We start from the raw sequence: 23,538 nt of genomic DNA, 5'->3' as shown, positions 1-23,538 counted from the left end.
GAAAACATGGAAAAGCAAAAGGATTTGGGTCTGGGGAGGGAGGGACGATCCTCATTTCTGAAAATCTGCCCAGCCCAGGTCATTTGGGGTCCTAAAATAACCCAAACTCCCCTGAAAACGAGAGTCCTTCAGCTGCTGCTCTTGAAACTCGACTCTCCTTGGAAATTAAAATCCCCCTGCACATCTCAGCCTTCTCCTGGCCACTTTTGGGTTAAAATCTCCCCTTTCCCGGGGATTCTCCGTCGCCAAAGGGACTCTCAGTTGCTTTTCTCTTTCTCCCCGCCCAGATCCTCTCCCGGAGGGCTCAGTCCCAGCCGCTGTTCTCGCCTTGGTTCTGTTGTTGTTTTTTTTTTTGCCCGAATTTCCCTTTTTTAAACGACTTTTGGCTCCCGCCCGCGCCCCGCCCCTTCCCGCGCGCCGCGCGCGCCACCGCCCCCCGCTCCGGGCGCAACCATCGCCGCGCTGGGGGGGGGGACACGCACCGCTGGGGACACCCCACAGGTACCGCGCGGCCGGGGGGGAGGACACGGCCCTCACCCTCACCTACAGCTAGCGATGGGCTCGGGGCCGCCCTCGGGGTTTCATTAATTTATTAATTAATTAATGGTTGTGTCTCCCCCCACCTCCGCACCCCCCCCTCAGCGCGGTGGGTAGTGGCGGCCGCGGGCCGGGAGCGCTTCGGGGCCGGGATGTGGCGGCAGCTGAGGGCGCTGAGGGGCTGCGGGTGAGTGTGGGGTCCTTTCCTTTCCTTTCTTTTCCTTTCCTTTCCTTTCCTTTCTTTTCCCTTCCTTTCCTTTTCCTTCCCTTTCCTGGCTCCCTTCCCGGGTGCCGCTCCTGCCTTCCCCAATCCCTCCGGGATCCGTCCCGCTGCCAACCGCGGGCACCGCCAGCCCTCAGTTCTCCTTGTTTTCCCCCTTTTCCCAGTTCCTCTTGTTTCCTCCTCTTTTCCTGCCCTTTTCCCCCTCGTTTTCCCCTTTGTTTTTCCCTCCCTCCCCCCGTTTTCCACAGTTTACCCCGTGTTTCCCCCTTCACTCTTGTTTCCACCTGTTTTCCACCGCTTCCTCCTTCTTTTCCCCCTTGCTTTCTCTTTTTTCCTCCCTCTTTTTACCCTTGTCTCCCCGCTTTCCCCCTCGTTTTTCCCCATGTTTTCCCTTCCTTTTTCTCCCATTTCCCCCCTTTTTTGGTGGGTGTTATGCTGAATTTCAGGGGCTGGGCGGCTGCCAAAGCTCCGCTGTCCCCGGGGCGCTCCGGGGGTGCCAGGCCGGCTTTTGCCCCCTGGACTTTGCCAGGAGCATTGCGATATTGGAGCAGCTCCGGAGCTCATCCTGGGCCTCATCCTTTAAAAATCCCTTTCCCAGCGCTTTTTTCCCGAGCGTGGAGAAGGGGTGGTGGGGCTGGGGGCTCGGTTCTGGCATCCCCATCCAGCGGCAGGGATGGAGCGGGGGATGGCTGGGGAGGGCAGCCCGGGATGGAGGTGTCCCTGGGATGGAGGTGTTCCCAGGATTGAGGTGTCCCTGGGATGGAGGTGTCCCTGGGATGGAGGTGTTCCCAGGATTGAGGTGTCCCTGGGATGGAGGTGTCCCTGGGATGGAGGTGTCCCTGGGATGGAGGTGTCCCTGGGATGGAGGTGTTCCCAGGATTGAGGTGTTCCCCAGGACTGAGGTGTCTCCAGGACTGAGGTGTCCCCAGGACTGAGGTGTCCCCAGGATGGAGGTGTCCCCAGGACTGAGGTGTCCCCAGGATTGAGGTGTCCCCAGGACTGAGGTGTCCCCGGGACTGAGGTGTCCCCAGGATTAAGATGCTCCTGGGATTGAGGTGTCCCCAGGACTGAGGTGTTCTCAGGATTGAGGTGTCCCCAGAATTGAGGTGTCCCCAGGACTGAGGTGTCCCCAGAATTGAGGTGTCCCCAGGATTGAGGTGTCCCCAGGACTGAGGTGTCCCCAGGATTAAGATGCTCCTGGGATTGAGGTGTCCCCAGGACTGAGGTGTCCCCAGAATTGAGGTGTCCCCAGGACTGAGATGCTGGGGAAGGAGAGAACGGGGGGATCTCAGCGGTTCCTGTCCTGCCCCTGTGCCAGGCGGAGATGGCAGCACCGCCCGGCCATCCAGGTGACCAACGAGCCCATTCTGGAGTTCAAGCCGGGGAGCCCTGAGCGAGCGGCGCTCCAGAAGGTACCAGCACTGGGATTTGGGGATTTTGGGGGCTGGAAGGGCCCGGGTTGTGCTGCACAGCAGCCCCAGCCTCTCCCTGGTGTGACAGCCCCATCCTGCCCAGCTCCTGTAGGCACCCCATGCCCCCAGAGCCTGTTCCCAGTGGGAAGGGGGATGGAGGGCAGCTGGAGCAGGTGGGAGCTGCTCCCACCACGTTCTCTCTGCCAGGCCCTCGCTGACCTGAAGGGCAAGACCGAGGAGATCCCGTGTGTCATCGGCGGGGAGGAGGTGTGGACACCCACGGTGAGGTACCAGCTCTCGGTGAGTCCTTCAACTCTCATTAAATGGGGGAGAACAGAGCAGGAGGGTGCTGGGACTGCTTCCTACAGAGCCTTTTCTTCTCTTCCCAGCCCTTCAACCATGCACACAAGGTGGCCAAGTACTGCTATGCCAGCAAGGTGAGTGCACCTCTCTGTCCCAGCCCCCTTTCCTGGCTGTGTTCTGGGGAAGACCCAAGCCTGGGTCTAGCAAGTGAAATGCATTTTGTGAGCGGGGAGCCTTTCCAAGCCCCTGAGATCCTGGAACAAACCCACACCTGCAGATTTGGGGTTGTGATGGCACCAGTGGTTTGTGCCTGGAGTGGATGGTGGCCCCTCGCTTTTCCCCAAGAGCTGGTGGTGGAGAGGAACCTGGAGAAGTTCCTCCTTGCTGCCTTTTCCCCTTTGCCTCCACAGGAGCTCATTAACAAAGCCATTAACGCTGCCTTGGCAGCCAGGAAGGAATGGGACCTGAAACCTGTGCAGGACCGGGCCCAGATCTTCCTGAGGGCGGCCGACATGCTGAGCGGCCCACGGCGAGCAGAAGTGCTGGCCAAGACCATGGTGGGGCAGGTAGGAGGTGCAGGAGAAGGTGGGGGAGCTGGGGGGAGCAGGAGGGAGCTGGGGGAAGCAGGAGGGAGCTCGGGGGAGCAGGAGGGAGCTGGGGGAAGCAGGAGGGAGCTGGGGGGAGCAGGAGGGAGATGGGGGAAGCAGGAGGGGCTGCCTGGGTGGGTTTTGGCCCTGGGGAATGGCTGGAGGTGCTCAGGGTGATCCTCATTCCTTGCTGCTCAGGATCAGCGTTGAGGCCGTGCGGGATCTTTGGGATCTGATCTTGGGAGGGGCACCCCACAGCAGCACTGCTGCATTCCCCCTTCCCCTCAAGGCCTGGGACCTCTCCCCTTGCAGGGTAAGACGGTGATCCAGGCGGAGATCGACGCCGCTGCCGAGCTCATCGACTTCTTCCGCTTCAACGCCAAGTACGCGCTGGAGCTGGAGCAGAGCCAGCCCCTCAGCGTGGACATCAGCACCAACTCCATGGTGTACCGGGGGCTGGAGGTGAGCTGAGCCCCCCCTGCCCCACGTGGGGTCACTCCTGGGGGGCAGGAGGCTCCCAATGGTCCCTGTCCCTCCACAGGGGTTCGTGGCTGCCGTGTCCCCCTTCAACTTCACGGCCATCGGGGGGAACCTGGCGGGGGCTCCGGCGCTGATGGTGAGTTTTTGCTCTGAAGCAAGGTGTGCTTTCCTTCCCAGGCTGGGTTTGGGATCTGGGAATAAACACAGCAGAGGTTTGATTTCCTACCTGGGATCCAGGAATAAACACAGCAGAGGTTTGATTTCCTACCTGGGCTCTGGGAATAAACACAGCAGAGGTTTGATTTCCTACCTGGGCTCTGGGAATAAACACAGCAGAGGTTTGATTTCCTACCTGGGATCCAGGAAGAAACACAGCAGAGGTTTGATTTCCTACCTGGGATCCAGGAATAAACACAGCAGAGGTTTGATTTCCTACCTGGGCTCCAGGTGCTGTCAGGACATGAAAGTGTAACCAGTTTGTAGCTGCTCACATTCCTCTGGGATGACATTTCTTGGGTGCAGTGGTTGTGTTAGGGCCAAGGAAGACAAGGGCAGGCCCAGAAGCTGCAAAAAAGTAATTCAAAGTATTGGTAAAAAGCATTTCTGCACATTCCTGTTTGTGTCCCATGGAGCACAGGAGCCTCTGCAGGGTGGATTTTGGGGAGAGACAGTAATAACCTGGGAAATTGGGGCCAGGAATGATTAATTTATTGTTGCACTAGGAAAGAAAAAAAAGAAAACTCAACAAATTGTTCTTGGCTCTTTGCTAATTAGGCTTGGATTTCCTGCCCCAAAGAGGCTGGAGAACACGGAGCTTTTATTTGGGAAGATCACATTTGAGTGAGAGTGGAGCATTTGTGTAGGGGGAGAGGGCGAAGTCACCATGGGAGGATTCCTGGGGAGAAATCTCCCTTCTTCCCACCCCGGGATCCGAGGGAGACACCCCTTGGCTTTGGGAAATCTGGGATGAGCTCCTCCCAGAGCGGCTGAGCCCTGCTGGGACGGGACAAACAGCTCGGTGTGACAATCTGGGACATCCCGTGGCTCACCCTGCTCGGGGTGACAATGAGTTCCCAGCAGGGTGAGGCAGCAGAAGCCAGCAGGACAAGGAAAAGCTCAGCAGCAGGGGGCACCTGGAATTACAGCTCGCTTTGTGGGGGGATGTTAATTAGAGCCTCAGCGTTTCCATCATCACAGGGGGATTAGATGCCGGAGAGATCCATGCAGGCAGTCCTGGGGATGGGATTTCCTCGGGATCAGAGCAGTCCCGGATGCTGGGAATGCTGTGGCTGGGATTTCCCAGCTGCCTGCGGGTTTCTGCAGGGTGTGGGTTATTCCTCTGGCTGTTTGGGGTAGTTTATTATTCCTCTGGATGTTTGGTGTGGATTATTCCTCTGGGTGTTTGGTGTGGATTATTCTTCTGGGTGTTTGGGGACAGTTTATTATTCCTCTGGGTATTTGGTGTTGGATTATTCCTCTGGGTGTTTGGTGTGGATTATTCCTCTGGATGTTTGGTGTGGATTATTCTTCTGGGTGTTTGGGGATAGTTTATTATTCCTCTGGGTGTTTGGTGTGGATTATTCCTCTGGATATTGGGTGTGGATTATTCCTCTGAATGTTTGGAGGGGAAGGATTGGAGTGATCCAGGAAGGATTGGAGGGGCCCAGGAAGGATTGGAGGGGTCCAGGAAGGATTGGAGTGATCCAGGAAGGATTGGAGTGATCCAGGAAGGATTGGAGGGGCCCAGGAAGGATTGGAGGGGCCCAGGAAGGATTGGAGGGACCCAGGAAGGATTGGAGGGACCCAGGAAGGATTGGAGGGGTCCAGGAAGGATTGGAGAGGCCCAGGAAGGATTGGAGGGGTCCAGGAAGGATTGGAGGGACCCAGGAAGGATTGGAGGGGCCCAGGAAGGAGCAGTGCCCAGGAGGGAGCTTTTCCTACACAACAAAAGGATTTTCTCCCGGAAAAAAAAAAGGTTTTTCTCTGGAAATCAGGAGAGAAGAGTCCAAACTCCCCGTGCAGCCCTCCCCAGGGCTGTGACCCCGTGCAGCACAGGCCAGGCCGTGTGACAGGGACACCGGGGGGGTCACAGGGAGGCGGTGGCACAGGGCCAGGGGGGGTGGAGTGTCACCAGCAGAGCTCTCCAGCCCCTGGTGCTGCTCATTAATCCGGGCAGGAGCTTTGGTTTCACAAACACCTGCTGGGCCAAGCTCCTCCTGGGGAAGGCAGGAGGGTGTGGAAGGCTGGCACAGCCTCTCTGCTGAGAGAAAAGGGGGGATTTGTGCCCCCTCAGCTGTCGGGGTGAAGGTGGGGTGTGGCTTTTTTCCCCAAGCTGGAAATGAAACTCCAGATGGTTTTAGTAAGGAGGTGAGACAGGAGCAGATCTTCGTTTGAAGGCAGGGGCAGTCGTGGAGAGGCGTCCACAAAATTCACACGGGGTGAACACATCTTCATGGGGTTTAATAAATTAGCATAATTGATCAAAAATGCTAATTAGGAGGACAAGCAGTGATAGCCAAGCCCTGGCTGTGTTCTGTCCATGAAATTCATCTCCCAAAAGTTGTTCTTGGCTCTCAGGAAGAACCAAGACAGCGCTGGGGCCGCGTTCCCCCCGGGGCTTGGAGCTCTGGAATTTTTGCCTTTCCATGGCAAAAAAAGCACTGGGAAAACCAGCCATTAACACAACAGGCTACAAACAGATATTCAGGGGACACAGGGGAGCACAGAAAAGAGCAAAAAGTCTGGGGATCCCCTCTCTGGCCCGGTTTTCCAGGGAATTCTCCTCCTCCCAGGGGAACGTGGTGCTGTGGAAGCCCAGTGACACCGCCCTGCTCTCCAGCTACGCTGTCTACAAGATCCTGCTGGAGGCTGGGCTGCCCCCAAACGTGGTGCAGTTCGTGCCCTCGGATGGCCCCGAGTTCGGGGACACCGTCACCAGCTCCGAGCACTTCTGCGGCCTCAACTTCACCGGCAGCGTGCCGTAGGTTGGGGACAGGGGACAGGGAGGGCTGGGGGCTCCTCTGGGGACACCAGGCTGGCCTTGGGAAGGGCTGCAGCAGTGGTGGCAGGGTTAGATCAAAACCGGGGTTAAAACTGGGGACAAAAAGTGTCTGAGCCGGGTTTTGGTGCTGGCGGGGAGTGGTTTTAGTTCTGTGGCTGAGCTCGGGGTACAGGAGCGGCCAGAGTGGCAGTGACGCTCCCAGGGCTGCTCTGAGGCTGCTCCAGGTGGGTTTTCCCCTCCAGGTGAGTTTTCCCCTAGGTGGATTTGCTCTCCAGGTAGGTTTCCCTCCCAGGTGAGTTTTCCCCTAGGTGGATTTGCTCTCCAGGTAGGTTTCCCTTCCAGGTGGGTTTTCCCTCAGGTAGATTTTCCCCCAGGTGTGTTTTCTCTCCAGGTAGATTTTCCCCCAGGTGGGTTTTCCCTCAGGTAGTTTTTTCCCCAGGTAGGTTTCCCCTCCAGGTAGGTTTTCTCTCCAGGTGTGTTTTCTCCCCAGGTAGATTTTCCCCCAGGTGGGTTTTCCCTCAGGTAGTTTTTTCCCCAGGTAGGTTTTCTCTCCAGGTAGGTTTCCCTCCCAGGTGGGTTTTCCCTCAGGTGGATTTGCTCCCAAGTTGGGTTTTCCATCCCAGGTAGGTTTTCTCTCCAGGTGAGTTTCCCCCCAGGTGGGTTTCCCTTCCAGGTGGGTTTTTCCCCAGGTGGATTTGCTCCCAAGGTGGGTTTTCCACCCCAGGTAGGTTTTCTCTCCAGGTGGGTTTTACCTCAGATAGATTTATTTTTCCCCAGATGGGTTTCTCCCCCCAGGTAGATTTTCCCCCCAGGTGTTTTCCCCCCGTGGGTTTGCTCCCCTGGGCTCTGGCTGTGTCCCGTGGGGTGTCAGAGGTGCTGAGGGGTCCCTGCAGGAGCCGCCAGCCCCCGGGACCCCTCCCCAGGCCCGGGCCACGCTCGGCTGAGCTCCGGGCTGGGCAGGTGGGAGCTCGGGGCTCCGTGTTGGTGCCTCCCGCTGCGAGGCCATTTCCATTTTTATTGTTTTCCAGACGGGTTTGTCACAGTAAGGCCTGAGGGGAAGGGGGGAAAGGGGAGGAACAGAAACTTCTGGATGCTCACTCCCTGCTCCTGCAACAGTTCATTTTTAAATCCACGGAGCTGCTGTGGGGAGCCTTTGTTTGGTGCCTGTGCTCTCAGTCCCACTTCCCTGAGTGGGACATCCCATTTTTGGGGGGTTTCCCATCAGGACATCCCATTTTTGGGAGGATTTCCTATCAGGACATCCCATTTTTGGGGGATTCCCATCAGGGCATCCTTTTTTGGGGGGGATTCCCATCAGAGCATCCCATTTTTGGAGAGTTTCCCATCAGGACACCCCTTTTTGGGCAGGTTTCCCATCAGGGCATCCCATTTTTGGAGGGTTTCCCATCAGGGCATCCCATTTTGGGGGATTCCCATCAGAGCATCACATTTTTGGGAGGATTCCCATCAGAACATCCCATTTTTGGGAGAATTCCCATCAGAGCATCCCCTTTTTGGAGGGTTTCCCATCAGGGCATCCCATTTTTTGGAAGGTTTCCCATCAGGGCATCCCATTTTTTGGAAGGTTTCCCATCAGGGCATCCCATTTTTGGGAGGATTTCCCATCAGGACCCATCACTCCCCTGCGTGCAGAGCCAGGAGTGCCCTGACCAGCTCCTCCCTCCTCTTCCAGGACTTTCAAGCGCCTCTGGAAGCAGGTCTCGGAAAACCTGGATCGCTACCGCAATTTCCCGCGCCTGGCTGGAGGTACCAGCCCCTCCTCCCACATTTTTTGGGGGATGCAGGGGTGAGGGGGCAGAATTCCCATCCCTGTGGGCCCTGGAAATCACTGGATATTCAGAGTTCTGGGCACAGGATGGGATTTTAGGGTGGGAAACCTCCATGTGCTGCACTCTTCCATCTCCTCCTTTTCCATCTCTTTTCCCTTTTTCCCTGTGTTTCAGAGTGTGGACGGAAGAATTTCCAAGTGCTGCACTCTTCCCTCTCCTCCTTTTCCATCTCCTTTTCCCTTTTCCCTTTGCTTTAGAGTGTGGAGGGAAGGATTTCCAAATGGTGCACTCTTCCATCTCCTCCTTTTCCATCTCTTTTTCCCGTGTTTCAGAGTGTGGAGGGAAGGATTTCCATGTACTGCACTCTTCCATCTCCTCCTTTTCCATCCCTTTTCCCTTTTTCCCTGTGTTTCAGAGTGTGGAGGGAAGAATTTCTGTGTGCTACACTCTTCCATCTCTTCCTTTTCCATCTCTTTTCCCTTTTTCCCTGTGCTTTAGAGCATGGAGAGAAGAATTTCCATGTGCTGCACTCTTCCATCTCCTTTTCCCTTTTCCCTTTGCTTTAGAGTGTGGAGGGAAGGATTTCCACATGGTGCACTCTTTCATCTCCTCCTTTTCCATCTCTTTTCCCTTTTTCCCGTGTTTTAGAGTGCAGAGGGAAGAATTTCCATGTACTGCACTCTTCCCTCTCCTCCTTTTCCATCCCTTTTCCCTTTTCCCCTGTGTTTCAGAGTGTGGAGGGAAGGATTTCCATGTGCTGCACTCTTCCATCTCCTTTTCCCTTTTTTCCTGTGCTTTAAAGTGTGGAGGGAAGGATTTCCACACGGTGCACTCTTCCATCTCCTCCTTTTCCATCTCTTTTCCCTTTGCTTTAGAGTGCGGAGGGAAGGATTTCCATGTACTGCACTCTTCCATCTCCTCCTTTTCCATCTCTTTTCCCTTTTTCCCGTGTTTCAGAGTGCGGAGGGAAGAACTTCCACGTGGTGCACAGCTCGGCGGACCTGAGCAGCGCCGTGAACGGGACCCTGCGCTCTGCCTTCGAGTTCGGCGGCCAGAAATGCTCCGCCTGCTCCCGGCTCTACGCTCCGGCCTCGCTGTGGCCCCACATCAAAGAGAAGCTGCTGGAGGAGCACGGGAAGATCAAAGTGGGAGATGTGAGCGGAGCTGCCGGGCTGCTGAAGGGCTTTGCGGCTCAGCGGGAGGCTGATGGGATTAGGGGCTGCGGGAACCGGCTGCTAATTCCCATTGAAGCGAGCTTTTCATCCCCGCCTGCTCTGCTGCTTCTCCCCCCCTTCCTCCTCCTCCTCCTCCTCCTGGCCGTGATTAGAAATTAACTTGTAGCCGGGAGTGTGCGGGGAGGGCTCTGCCGGGAGAAGGGCGGCCCCTGGGATGGGTTTTTGGGGGGAATGGTGGCAGCTCTGGGGTGCGGGGTGTGCTCTCATCCCCTCCCTGCTGCCTCCCCGCAGCCCACCCAGGACTTTGGGACCTTCTTCTCGGCGGTGATCGATGCCAAGGTGAGCTCAGAGCGGGCCCCGGGCTCCCCCAGCTGTGGGGTTGGGGCAGCTGGGGCCAGGTGTCAGCTGAGCTCCTGAAAAGTGGGGAATTTCCCCCAGAAATCCTCCTGGATGTGAGGGTTTTGTGTGTGTTCCCTTCTCCCTGCCAGGAGGGCACCGAGAGAGGAGTGACCCAAACCCCCTTTTGAACCCCCAAACCCCCTTTTGAACCCCCAAAGTCCCTTCCAGACCCCAAAACCCCCTTTTGAAACCCCCAAACCCCTTTTTAAACCCCCAAACCCCCTTTTGAACCCCCAAACCCCCTTTTGAAACCCCAAACCCCCTTTTTAAACCCCCAAAGTCCCTTCCAGACCCCCAAACCCACTCATTTCCTGTCATCCCTGACCCAAACCCCTTTCCAGAGCCCCAAACCCTCTTTTTAAACCCCCAAACCCCTTTTTAAACCCTCAAAACTCCTTTCACACCCCCAAAAGTCCTGTCAGATCCCTAAACCCACTCATTTCCTGTCATGTCTGACCCAGACCCCTTTCCAGACCCCCAAACCCCCCTTTTAAACCCCCAAACCCCTTTCCAGACCCCCAAACCCTCTTTTTAAACCCCCAAACCCCTTTCCAGACCCCCAAACCCCCTTCCAGCCCCACTAAACCCTCTTTTTAAACCCACAAACCCCTTTCCAGACCCCCAAACCCTCTTTTTAAACCCCCAAACCCCTTTCCAGACCCCCAAACCCCCTTCCAGCCCCACCAAACCCTATTTTTAAACCCCCAAACCCCCTTCCAGCCCCACCAAACCCTCTTTTTAAACCCCCAAACCCCCTTCCAGCCCCCTCAAAGCCACTCTTTTCCTGTCACCCCCGTGTCCCCAAGTCCTTTGCTCGGATCAAGAAGTGGCTGGAGCACGCCCGGAGCTCCCCCAACCTGACCATCCTGGCGGGCGGCGGCTGCGACGACAGCGTCGGGTACTTCGTGGAGCCCTGCATCGTGGAGAGCAGGGACCCCCGGGACCCCATCATGAGAGAGGTGTGGGGGTCCCCAGATCATCCCAAAAATCCCTGCAGGGATCCCCAAATCGTCCCAAAAATCCCTGCAGGGATCGTCAAATCATCCCAAAAATCCCTGCAGGGATCCCCAAATCATCCCAAAAATCCCTGCAGGGATCCCCAAATCGTCCCAAAAATCCCTGCAGGGATCCCCAAATCGTCCCCCAAATCCCTGCTGGGATCCTCAAATCGTCCCCCAAATCCCTGCAGGGACCCCCAAATCATCCCCCAAATCCCTGCAGGGATCCTCAAATCATCCCCCAAATCCCTGCAGGGACCCCCGGGACCCCATCATGAGAGAGGTGTGGGGGTCCCCAAATCATCCCAAAAATCCCTGCAGGGATCCTCAAATCATCCCAAAAATCCCTGCAGGGACCCCCAAATCATCCCAAAAATCCCTGCAGGGATCCTCAAATCGTCCCCCAAATCCCTGCAGGGATCCTCAAATCGTCCCCCAAATCCCTGCAGGGACCCCCAAATCATCCCCCAAATCCCAAATCCCTGCAGGGATCCTCAAATCATCCCAAAAATCCCTGCAGGGATCCCCAAATCATCCCCCAAATCCCTGCAGGGATCCCCAAATCATCCCAAAAATCCCTGCAGGGATCCTCAAATCATCCCAAAAATCCCTGCAGGGATCCCCAAATCATCCCAAAAATCCCTGCAGGGATCCTCAAATCATCCCAAAAATCCCTGCAGGGATCCCCAAATCATCCCCCAAATCCCTGCAGGGACCCCCGGGACCCCATCATGAGAGAGGTGTGGGGGTCCCCAAATCATCCCAAAAATCCCTGCAGGGATCCTCAAATCATCCCAAAAATCCCTGCAGGGATCCTCAAATCATCCCCCAAATCCCTGCAGGGATCCCCAAATCATCCCCCAAATCCCAAATCCCTGCAGGGATCCCCAAATCATCCCCCAAATCCCTGCAGGGATCCCCAAATCATCCCAAAAATCCCTGCTGGGACCCCCAAATCATCCCAAAAATCCCAAATCCCTGCAGGGATCCCCAAATCGTCCCAAAAATCCCTGCAGGGATCCTCAAATCATCCTCCAGATCCCAAATCCCTGCAGGGATCCCCAAATCATCCCAAAAATCCCTGCTGGGATCCTCAAATCATCCCCCAAATCCCTGCAGGGACCCCCAAATCATTCCCCAGATCCCTGCAGGGATCCCCAAAACATCCCCCAGATCCCTGCAGGGATTCCCAAAAATCCCAAATCTCTGCTGGGACCCCCAAATCATCCCCCAAATCCCTGCTGGGACCCCCGGGACCCCATCCTGGGAGAGGTGTGGGGGATCCCCATCCCAAAAATCCCTGCAATCTGGGAGATTTTGGGGCTGATCCTGATGATTTGTGATATTTCCTGGGGCTCCAGGAGATTTTTGGGCCATTCCTGATGGTTTACATGGGATTTTTGGGGCTGATCCTGACAGTTTGTGATGTTTTCTGTTGCTCCAGGAGATTTTTGGGCCAATCCTGATGATTTATGTGTGATTTTTGGGCCAATCCTGATGGTTTATGTGTGATTTTTGGGGCCCATCCTGACAGTTTGTGATGTTTTCTGTTGCTCCAGGAGATTTTTGGGCCAATCCTGACGGTTTACATGGAATTTTTGGGGCCCATCCTGACAGTTTGTGATGTTTTCTGTTGCTCCAGGAGATTTTTGGGCCAATCCTGATGATTTATGTGTGATTTTTGGGCCAATCCTGATGGTTTACATGGGATTTTTGGGGCCCATCCTGACAGTTTGTGATGTTTTCTGGTGCTGCAGGAGATTTTTGGGCCGATCCTGACGGTTTTCGTGTACCCCGAGCATCGCTACAAGGAGGTGCTGGAGCTCATCGACACCACCACCCCCTACGGCCTCACGGGGGCGATCTTCGCTCAGGAGAAGTGAGTCCCAAATTCCCCAAAAATTCCCTCAAATTCCCCCTGAAAAGCAGCCAGGGATGGGAAAAAAAAAAAAAAAAAAAAAAAAGATTTTCCCATCTGGGGCGAGCCACCAATCTTCTTCTCCAGAGGAGGAAAAAGCATTTCCCAGCCAGTTTGTGCTGCTCCTCCTGTGAGGAGGGAAAGGAATGGTTTGAAGGTGGTTTCTTAGCCCCTAAAAAAGTTGTTAAAAGTGAGGAATTATCCCCAGAGGAATGTTTGGAGCACGGCCCACTCCTGCAGGAGGAGGGCAAAGAGCCCTCAGAGAGAATCACCCAAAATGATCAGAGAATTTTGGGGTGGTTTAGAGGAAGAAAATGAAAAAAAAAGAGCCCCAAAGGAGGGAAAATGCAGAAGGTGTGTGTGTGAATCCCCTGAGGCTGGAGCTGAGCATGAGGGGACAGAAACCCCTCTGGAGGGACCCAAACCCCCCTGGAGGGACCCAAATCCCTCTGGAGGGGACCCAAACCCCTTTGGAGGGGACATAAATCCCTCTGGAGGGGACACAAACCCCTCTGGAGGGGACACAAACCCCTCTCAAAGGGACCCAAACCCCACTCAAAGGGACACAAACCCCTCTGGAGGGACACAAACCCCTCTGGAGGGGACACAAACCCCTCTGGAGGGGACACAAACCCCTCTGGAGGGACACAAACCCCTCTGGAGGGGACACAAACCCCTCTGGAGGGACCCAAACCCCCCTGGAGGGACCCAAATCCCTCTGGAGGGGACCCAAACCCCTCTGGAGGGGACCCAAACCCCTCTGGAGGGACCCAAACCCCTCTGGAGGGACACAAACCCCTCTGGAGGGGACCCAAACCCCTCTGGAGGGGACCCAAACCCCACTCAAAGGGACACAAACCCTTCTGGAGGGGACAGAAATCCTTCTGGAGAGACCAAAACCCCCCTGGAGAGACCAAAACCCCCCTGGAGGTGACCCAAACCACTCTCAAAGTGACACAAACCCCCCTGGAAGGTCACAAACCCCCCTGGAGTGACACAAATCCCTCTCAAAGGGACCCAAACCCCTCTGGAGGTGACCCAAACCCCTCTCCAAGTGACACAAACCCCCCTGGAGGGGACCCAAGCCCCTTTTTGGCCCGTTTTGGTGGCCCTGCAGCAGCCACAGGCGCTGTGCTCAGGGCTGTGCCTGTCCTTGCCCAGGGCGGTCATCGAGGAGTCGCGGAGGCTGCTGCGCAACGCCGCCGGCAACTTCTACATCAACGACAAATCCACGGGGGCCGTGGTGGCCCAGCAGCCCTTCGGGGGCTCCCGGATCTCAGGTGACACCAGGGCTCCCCTCCTGCTCCCCTCCGTGTCCCTGCTGTCCCCTGGGGCCCTCCATGGCCTTCCTGTCCCTCCCTTGTCCCTGCGTGTCCCTCCTTTCACGTCCTTCCTCTCCCTCCCATCCCTTGTGTCCCTCTTGTCCTCTGTGTCCTTCCCATCCCTCCATGTTCCTCCTGTCCTTGTCCTTCCATGTCCCTCCTGTCCTGTGTCCCTCCCATCCCTCCTGTCCCTCCTTGTGTCCCATATCCCTCCCATCCTCTGTGTCCCTCCTGTGCTCCGTGTCCCTTCCATGTCCCCATCCTCTGTGTCCTTCCCATCCTTCCATGTCCCTCCTGTCCCATGTCCCTCCTGTGCTCCTTGTCCTTCCATGTCCCTCCTGTGCTCTGTGTCCCTTGTCCTGTGTCCCTCCCATCCTCCTTGTCCCCGCGTGTCCCTCCTGTCCTTCCATGTCCCTCTGTGTCCCTCGTGTGCTTGGTGTCCTTTCATGTCCCCATCCTCTGTGTCCCTCAGTGTCCTTCCCATCCTTCCTTGTCCCTCCTGTCCTTGTCCTTCCATGTCCCTCCATGTCCCTCCCATCCCTCCTTGTGTCCCATATCCCTCCCATCCTCTGTGTCCCTCCTGCCTTCCTTTTCCTTCCACGTCCCTCCTGTGCTCCGTGTCCCCATCCTCTGTGTCCTTCTGTGTCCCTCCCATCCCTCCCTGTTCCTCCTGTGCTCTGTGTCCCTCCATGTCCCCATCCTCCGTGTCCCTCCCATCCCTCCCTGTCCCTCCTTGTCCTTCTGTGTCCCTCCTGTGCTCCATGTCCCTCTGTGTCCCTCCCATCCCTCCCTGTCCCTCCTGTCCCATGTCCCTCCTGTGCTCCGTGTCCCTCTTGTGCTCTGTGTCCCTCCCTGTCCCTCCTGTCCCATGTCCCTCCGTGTCCCCATCCCTCCATGTCCCTCCCACCCCCCCGTGTCCCTGGCTGTCCCTGCCACCCTGGGTGCTGTCCCTGCCACCCTGGGTGCTGTCCCCAGCCCTTTCTGCCGTCCCCTCACAGGCACCAATGACAAGCCCGGGGGTCCCCACTACATCCTGCGCTGGACGTCCCCTCAGGCCATCAAGGAGACGCACGTGCCGCTGCGGGACTGGCGCTACGCCTACATGCAGTGACCCTGGGGACAGCTGCCACCCCCAGGCAGCCCTGCAGCCACTCAGCTCCCACCTGCCCTGCTTAGCAGTTATTTAAAAATTATAATTATAATAATAATAATGATAATGTGTTGTTCAATTGTAAAGCTCGGAGGGTCCTGGTGGTGGCCTTGGTCAGGTGGCGCTTGGGGACACCATGGTGGATGTGGCAGTGGTTGGACTGGATGACCTTAAAGGTCTTTTCCAACCTCAGTGATGGGGTGTGAGCGTGCTTAATTAGGTCAGTTGTTAATTAAGGGGTGGCTGCAGAGGCACAGCGGGACCCCGGCTCCCTTTTCCTCCCATGCCCAGAGCGGTTCCCTCGGGGCTGAGCTGGAATCAGGGCAGGGGAGGAGCTCAGGAGGTGCTGTCCCTGTCCCTGTGTCCCCAGCACCCCAAGCCCTGGATGTGCAGGGCTGTCCTGGGCTGGGCAGCAGCAGGAATCTGGCACCAGGAGAGGGCAGCTGTGCTGCTGCTCCCTGGAACGGAGCTCCAGTGCCTCATCCCAGCCTGATTCCAGCCTGATTCCAGCCTGATTCCAGCCTGATTCCTGCCTGATTCCAGCCTGATTCCAGCCTGATTCCATCCTCATCCCAGCCTGATTCCATCCTCATCCCAGCCTGATTCCAGCCTGATTCCATCCTCATCCCAGCCTGATTCCATCCTCATCCCAGCCTGATTCCAGCCTGATTCCATCCTCATCCCAGCCTGATTCCATCCTCATCCCAGCCTGATTCCAGCCTGATTCCATCCTCATCCCAGCCTGATTCCAGCCTGATTCCTGCCTGATTCCTGCCTGATTCCAGCCTGATTCCTGCCTGATTCCTGCCTGATTCCAGCCTGATTCCTGCCTGATTCCAGCCTGATTCCATCCTCATCCCAGCCTGATTCCAGCCTGATTCCAGCCTGATTCCATCCTCATCCCAGCCTGATTCCAGCCTGATTCCATCCTCATCCCAGCCTGATTCCAGCCTGATTCCAGCCTGATTCCATCCTCATCCCAATCCCTCATCCCAGCCTCATCCCAGCCTGATTCCATCCTCATTCCAGCCTGATTCCAGCCTCATCCCAGCCTGATTCCTGCCTGATGCCATCCTCATCCCAGCCTGATTCCTGCCTGATTCCTGCCTGATTCCTGCCTGATTCCTGCCTGATGCCATCCTCATCCCAATCCCTCATCCCAGCCTCATCCCCTCCCTCATCCCCTCCCTCATCCCAGCCTCATTCCAGCCTCATCCCAACCTTATCCCAGCCTGATTCCTGCCTGATTCCAGCCTCATCCCAGTCTCATCCCATCCCCCTGACCTCCCAGCTGTGCTCAGGGTGGGCCAGAGCAGCTCCATCCCGCCCCGGTTGCGCTCCTGGGGACCAGGCCAGGCTGGCTCTGCTGTTCCCATCGCTCCTGGGGACCAGGCCAGGCTGGCTCTGCTGCTCCCATCGCTCCTGGGGACCAGGCCAGGCTGGCTCTGCTGTTCCCATCGCTCCTGGGGACCAGGCCAGGCTGGCTCTGCTGTTCCCATCGCTCCTGGGCTGCTGTCCCTGCTCCGATCCCGCTGTGGGAGGATGGGAGAGCTGTTGGGATGGGTGGGGAGCAGGGAATGTCCTGCTGGAGCTGGGGGTGAACCTTCCCTCCCCACCCCTGCCAGGAGCAGGAGCTCCAGAACCCCCTCCCTCCATCCCATCTGGGGAGCTGCTGTCCCACCCAGCCCCAGCCCAGTTCAGGGCTTAAACCAGGCCTTAAACCAGGTGTTAAATCAGGAGTGAAACCTGGAGTTAAATCAGGCCTTAAGCCTGGAGTTAAACCAAGCCTTAAGCCTGGATTTAAATCAGGCCTTAAACCAGGAGTGAAAGCAGAAGTTAAATCAAGCCTTAAACCTGGAGTTATATCAGGCCTTAAACCAGGAGTTAAACCAGGAGTGAAGCCTGGAGTTAAATCAGGCCTTAAACCAGGAGTGAAACCAGGAGTTAAACCAGGCCTTAAACCAGGAGTGAAACCAGGCCTTAAACCAGGATTTAAGCAGGGCTTCAGTCAGGCCTAGCCCTGGGCTCAGGACCTGCAGTGTGAACAGGGACAGGGATCCGCAGCACCAGGCCAGTTCTAACTCACAAAGGTGTTTGTTTCTAACCCCTAGGATTAATTAGTGCTCAATTAACAGCGTTTGCAGGTGGCTGGAGCCCGGCAGGGCCGCTGGGACCAGCGCTGGGTGTTGGGGTCAGGGCAGGGGGGGAGTGCTTGGAATTCCTGTGGATATAAAAATGTGCAATAAATTAATTTTCAAGCCTCTTTGCGTTGTTTTTTTATGAATTATCTCCCCAGGTTGCTGTCGGATAAAGAGCGAGAGGGAGTCGGCATCGGGGATCTTTAAATAAAATCAACCCAGCTTTAAATTTTAAATTTAAATTTCTTTAAATTTTCTGTTGAAATGATGGGGAGAGAGAGGCAGGAAAAACGAGAGGCCTCATTCAGAACCCCAGGATGGGTTTGGTGGGAAGGGACCTTAAATCTTAAATCCAGGGACACTTTCCACAATCCCAGGCTGCTCCCAGCCCTGTCCAGCCTGGCCTTGGGCATTTCCAGGGATCCTGGGGCAGCTCCAGCTGCTCTGGGCACCTGTGCCGGGGTCTGCCCGCCCTCCCAGCCAGGAATTCCTTCCCAAAATCCCGTCTGACCCTCCCTCCTTTCAGCTTAAACCATTCCCTCGTCGGGTCAAAGCAGATGGGGACTGGGAGGGCAGAGGGAGCCCAGCTCTGCCCCAAAACCATCCCAAAACCATCCCAAACCTGCACAGGGAGGAGAGAGAACCCCAAAATCCATCCCAAAACCATCCCAAACCCCGGCAGGGAGGAGAGAGAACCCCAAAATCCATCCCAAAACCATCCCAAACCCCGGCAGGGAGGAGAGAGAACCCCAAATCCATCCCAAAACCATCCCAAACCCCAACAGGGAGGAGAGAGAACCCCAAATCCATCTCAAACCTGCACAGGGAGGAGAGAGAACCCCAAAACCCCGGCAGAGAGGAGAGGGAACCCCAAACCCATCCCAAACCTGCACAGGGAGGAGAGAGAACCCCAAAATCCATCCCAAAACCATCCCAAACCCCAACAGGGAGGAGAGAGAACCCCAAAACCCCGGCAAAGAGGAGAGAGAACCCCAAAACCACCCAAAACCCCAGCAGGGAGGAGAGAGAACCCCAAACCCACCCCAAACCCACCCCAAATCCCAGCAGAGAGGAGAGAGAACCCCAAACCCACCCCAAAACTGCACAGGGAGGAGAGAAAACCCCAAACCCACCCCAAAACCCAGCAGAGAGGAGAGAGAACCCCAAAACCACCCAAAACCCCAGCAGGGAGGAGAGGGAACCCCAAACCCACCCCAAACCCACCCCAAAACTGCACAGGGAGGAGAGAGAACCCCAAACCCACCCCAAACCCCAACAGGGAGGAGAGAAAACCCCAAAACCCCGGCAGAGAGGAGAGAGAACCCCAAACCCACCCCAAACCTCAGCAGGGAGGAGAGAAAACCCCAAACCCACCCCAAACCCACCCTAAACCTGCACAGGGAGGAGAGAGAACCCCAAAACCACCCCAAACCCATCCCAAAACTGCACAGGGAGGAGAGAAAACCCCAAACCCACCCCAAAACCCTGGCAGAGAGGAGAGAGAACCCCAAACCCATCCCAAACCTGCACAGGGAGGAGAGAGAACCCCAAACCCATCCCAAACCTGCACAGGGAGGAGAGAGAACCCCAAACCCATCCCAAACCCCGGCAGAGAGGAGAGAGAACCCCAAACCCCGACAGGGAGGAGAGAGAACCCCAAACCCCGACAGGGAGGAGAGAGAACCCCAAACCCACCCCAAACCCACCCCAAACCCCCCCCCAAACGCCGTCCCCGACCCTCCCCAGGCTCTTCAGCCCCTCCGGGGGCTCAGCCCCGGCTCCTGCCCGGCCCCCGCCTCGGGCTCGCTCCTTTCACGCCTCGAGGCCGCAGCGTCAAGTGGATTTTAGAGCCTTAACTCTGAATTTCATGGCTTTTGTGGCTCCAAATCAGGCCCCTAATGCCATTTAAACGTCGGCTTTTGGGAGCTGATAAACGCCTGGCGTGGGGAGAGGTCCCGGCACGGGGAAAGGAGCCTGGGGAGGGCTCGGGGGGGCTCTGAGTGACCCCAAAAATGAGCAGCAACAGGTCCGGAGTGTCCCGGTAGCGCTCCCATCCCATTCCCCGGCTCCGAGCTGAGCCAGGATCCGGCTGGGAAGGCGGAATTTTCCCTGGATAACGCCCGGCTCCATCTGCTGCCCGCCAGGGATCGCCTCGGGAGCCAGCCGGGGCTGAATTCCCAGCGTTTCCCACAACCACGGGCTGGATTTTCCCTGGATTTGCTGCCGCGGGATGCTCGGGAGAGCTCCCGGCTTTCCCCAAGCTGGAAAATCTTCCCGGCACAGGTGTGGGATGCAGGATAAAGGGAATATCCCACAGCTGGGAGCGGGACACGGGGTGGGACCACCCCCAAAATCATCCCCTCCTTCCCTTCCCAGCCCTGGGCTGCCCCTCCAGGCTGGGATTTTTGGGAAGAGCCGGTGCCTTCCCGCTTTTCCATTATAAAAGGGGAGAAAAGAGCCACTTTGAGGACAGGAGAGGGAAAAACGCAGAGCCGGGAACCCTGAGCAGGAAAACCCGGGAGTTTTCCAAGGAAAAGGAGCCTCCCCGCCTTGGTTTTCCTCTTTTATTTTTTTGCTTTATTTTATTTCTTCCTCCCGCCGTTTCTCCCCGGATTTGGGAGAGCCGAGAATCCCCGGGGGCTGCGGGCAGGAGGAGTTTGCAGTTCAGGGAGTCAGCGGCAGATGGAGATCTTCATCCCGCTCTCCTCGGGAAAAAAAAATAAACCCGGGAATTTTATATATTGAGGGGTTGGGGGGCAGCAGGGCTGGCAGGTTCCGTGGGGCCGGGGTGGGCTCAAACCGCGGGGGAAGAAAGGGAAGAGCCTCGGGGTTCAGCTCTGGAGCCGGATTTTCCCACAGGGGGAGATGGAGGAAGCGAGGAGAGAAAGGGGAGAGGGTTTGAGGCATCCACAAAAAAACCCGGGGGTTTAAGAGCGAGCGCCCGCTCTCCCCTTCCCTCCCAAAAACGCTGCGAAATGACGGAGAAGCTTCTAATATTTAACATTTTTTGTTAAAGCCCCAGGTCCTGGAGTCATGAGAATGCAGCAGGATGTCAGCTTCCAGCTAAAACAAATAAAGAGGGGATTCACATCCCTGGGGCTTGAAGGAGACGTGACCCCACCTCAGGGCAGGGCAAAAAACCCTGGAAAAAATGAAGGGGATGGGAGCAGAGAGCCCCTCGAGCACCCCCAGACTCATTTAGCCAACCAAAGCTGGGTGGGGAGCGCCCTCCTTCCCAGCTGGAATCGCTTCCCGGCCGGGGATGCTGAGGCTCGGGAAGGGCTGGGGAGCGGAGCCGGCGGCTGCCGCTGTCCCCGGGGAGGGTTCGGCTGCGATTCCTCCGGAGCCAGCCCGGCCCAGAGGGGAACAGGTGAAGGCGGGGAAGCCCCCGGGTGTAAATCACTCCCTGCTGGCTCGGCAGGCGGAGCAGGAGCTGGAGCGGGGTGGTTTTGGGATTAGGAGGGAATTCCTGCCCCTGCCCGGCGGCTCCGGGATGGGAGAGCCTGGGGCTGGATGGGGGCACGGAACCGCTCGGGACAGCCCCCACCCATGGGATGGGACCGTGGAGGTTCGGAGCTGATGGACTCCATGCAGAGCCATCCAAAGGGGTCCTGGACCATCCAAAAAATGGATCCTGCTCCGTCCAAAATCTGGATCCTGCTCCATCCAAAATCTGGATCTTGGTCCACCCAAAATCTGGATCCTGGTCCATCCAAAGGGGTGGATCCTGCTCCAGCCAAAATCTGGATCCCAGCACACCCAAAAGCTTGATCCTTGCCCCTCCTTGACCCTTGCTCCACCCAAAATCTGGATCCTGGTCCGTCCAAAGGGGTGGATCCTGGGCCAGGGTGGGCAGGGGGAGCTCCAGCCCTTTGCCCCCGGGGGAAAAATATCCTCCTCATCCTCCTCGTCCTCCTCGTCCTCCTCGTCCTCCTCGTCCTCCTCATCCTCCCAGAGCTCCGTGCCTGGAGCACAACCCTCAATCCCCTCGGATTCTTTTCCCTGGAAGCCCTTTGATCCCCAGCGAGGCCTCTCTGTCCCCACACTCCCTGTCCTGGGGTTTGTCCCCCCCAATCCTCTCCTGTCCCTGCAGCCCAGCTCCCCCCGCTCAGCCCCAGCGCAGAGACCCCCCCTCCCCTCCCTCCGCATCCCCCCGCCCCTCCCGGGCTGTTTAAGATGTATCAGCGCTCCCATCTCAGCTGCTGTTTTCCATCCCTCAGCGATAAGGGATCTGCGTGTACACAGCGCCCAGGGACCGCTCCGCTCCTGCCCGTGGATGTTCCCCCCTCCCGGGGCCGATTATCCGCATCATCCCAGCGGCAGCCCCGCTCTGCCCTTGGGGGGAGGGCTTTATTTTATTTTATTTTATTTTATTTTATTTTATTTTATTTTTTATTTTATTTTATTTTTTATTTTATTTTATTTTTTATTTTATTTTATTTTTTATTTTATTTTATTTTTTATTTTATTTTATTTTTTATTTTATTTTATTTTTTATTTTATTTTTTATTTTATTTTATTTTATATTATATTTGATTTTATTTTATATTTGATTTTATTTTATATTTGATTTTATTTTATATTTTATTTTATTTTATTTTATATTTTATTTTATTTTATTTTATTTTATTTTATTTTATTTTATTTTTTTTGTGGTGGATTTTTTTCCCCCTCTTGGGTTCTTCGCCCCCGGCCCGAGCGGTGCTGGCGGATCCGAGATGACAAAGCTGACATTTGGGCGGCTGTGCCGCAGAGCCGGCCGGGCGGAGCTGCCGGGGACAATCGATTCTCCCCGCTCCGGCTCCCGGTGCCGTCCGAAACATTCAATCCACGTGAGATCATTCCCGCAGCTCCCCCGGAGCTTTGTACCCCCGGCTCGGGGGAAATGCGGATCCCCAAAAACCGGGAATGCCCCTGGAGACGGGCAGGAACACCGGGAAAAGGGAAGGGGAAGGGAAGGGAAAGGGAAAGGGAAGAAGGGAAAGGGAAGAAGGGAAAGGGAAGAAGGGAAAGGGAAGAAGGGAAAGGGAAGAAGGGAAAGGGAAGAAGGGAAAGGGAAGAAGGGAAAGGGAAGAAGGGAAAGGGAAGAAGGGAAAGGGAAGAAGGGAAAGGGAAGAAGGGAAAGGGAAGGGAAAGGGAAGGGAAAGGGAAGGGAAAGGGAAGGGAAAGGGAAGGGAAAGGGAAGGGAAAGGGAAGGGAAAGGGAAAGGGAAAGGGAAAGGGAAAGGGAAAGGGAAAGGAAAGGAAAGGAAAGGAAAGGAAAGGAAAGGAAAGGAAAGGAAAGGAAAGGAAAGGAAAGGAAAGGAAAGGAAAGGAAAGGAAAGGAAAGGAAAGGAAAGGAAAGGAAAGGAAAGGAAAGGAAAGGAAAGGAAAGGAAAGGAAAGGAAAGGAAAGGAAAGGAAAGGAAAGGAAAAGCTCGCAGCAGGGAATGTTGTGCCCTCTGCGCGGCCAAACTGGGCTGTGCTGGGATGGCGAACTGGGACCAGTCTCTCCAGTGCCACAGCCGCACAGAGAGGGGCGATAATGCAGGGAAAGAGGATTCCAGCCTGTGGAAAAGCACACGATGGGACCTGGGGGCCTGTAGGGAACAGGGAAAATTGGATTTTGGGCTCCCAGGGAGATTCGCTGGGTGCCAAATCCCCTGAGCTCCAGAGGGTGCAGCCCTCAGGGGCCGGGCTGGAGGCTCTGGGTGGGTGCGGTGGAAACATCCAGAGGTGTTCCCAGAGGGATTCCAAAGCCCGGAATCCCTCCTCAGGTTTTTGATCCCTGCGGGGATGGGGAAGTTGAGGCTCAGCACCGGGAGCGAGCCCGGGTCGGGGCTGAAGGCTCTGCAGTCAGCACGGAGACAACCGGGATCCCAATTCCTGCGGGAAGGGCTGGGATGGGAGCTCTGGGAGGGGCTCAGGGCTGGGAAGCCGGGGGTGACATCTCCGTCCCCGCCTTGCTCTGCAGACCCCGCGGGGAGCAGCTGCGGGAGCGGGGCCGAGCCTCACCCTGGCTCGGTGGGGAGCGGCGGTGACGGCCCAGGAATGCGGCCCCCCCTGGCCCGGTCCCGGCTGGTCCCGGCTGGTCCCGGTCCCGGCTGGTCCCGGTCCCGGCTGGTCCC

The 23,538-nt window shown here is 56.6% G+C and overlaps 1 protein-coding gene across 4 annotated transcripts; it reads left to right on the top strand.

The window, feature by feature from the left end:
• Positions 1-443: 443 nt before the first annotated feature.
• On the top strand, positions 444-17,558 carry ALDH4A1 (aldehyde dehydrogenase 4 family member A1). Of its 4 annotated transcripts, XR_015278664.1 has the most exons (18): positions 455-501; positions 643-724; positions 2,079-2,172; positions 2,380-2,472; positions 2,562-2,609; positions 2,886-3,041; positions 3,375-3,524; positions 3,604-3,678; positions 6,335-6,522; positions 8,237-8,310; positions 9,291-9,487; positions 9,800-9,847; positions 10,714-10,866; positions 12,663-12,784; positions 13,985-14,103; positions 15,144-15,815; positions 15,905-17,056; positions 17,105-17,558. XR_015278664.1 is itself a non-coding variant. In XM_086860216.1 (16 exons), the coding sequence occupies exons 2-16, from the start codon at positions 690-692 to the stop codon at positions 15,254-15,256; spliced, it is 1,665 nt and encodes a 554-aa protein (XP_086716342.1). In that variant the 5' UTR covers positions 444-501; positions 643-689; the 3' UTR covers positions 15,257-15,359. The 4 variants fall into 4 exon arrangements, 2 of the variants coding, with proteins under 2 accessions (XP_086716342.1, XP_086716343.1); XR_015278663.1 differs by having other exon boundaries at positions 15,144-15,980; positions 16,114-17,558; XM_086860216.1 differs by lacking the exons at positions 15,905-17,056; positions 17,105-17,558 and having other exon boundaries at positions 444-501; positions 15,144-15,359.
• The last annotated feature ends 5,980 nt before the right edge of the window (positions 17,559-23,538 follow it).

The sequence above is a fragment of the Cyanistes caeruleus genome, chromosome 22 (genome assembly GCF_971803275.1).
Source record: "Cyanistes caeruleus chromosome 22, bCyaCae1.hap1.1, whole genome shotgun sequence".
NCBI lineage: Eukaryota > Metazoa > Chordata > Aves > Passeriformes > Paridae > Cyanistes > Cyanistes caeruleus.
Note: the sequence above shows the minus strand (reverse complement) of the source record. Positions and strands in the feature narration are given on the sequence as shown.

Excerpts from the sequence above, each read along its gene's own strand:
- ALDH4A1 (XM_086860216.1), top strand. The coding sequence starts at position 690 with ATGTGGCGGCAGCTGAGGGCGCTGAGGGGCTGCGG. Across the intron at positions 3,679-6,334 it reads CGGGGGCTCCGGCGCTGATG|GGGAACGTGGTGCTGTGGAA; the intron begins GTGAGTTTTTGC and ends TCCTCCTCCCAG. Across the intron at positions 6,523-8,236 it reads AACTTCACCGGCAGCGTGCC|GACTTTCAAGCGCCTCTGGA; the intron begins GTAGGTTGGGGA and ends CTCCTCTTCCAG.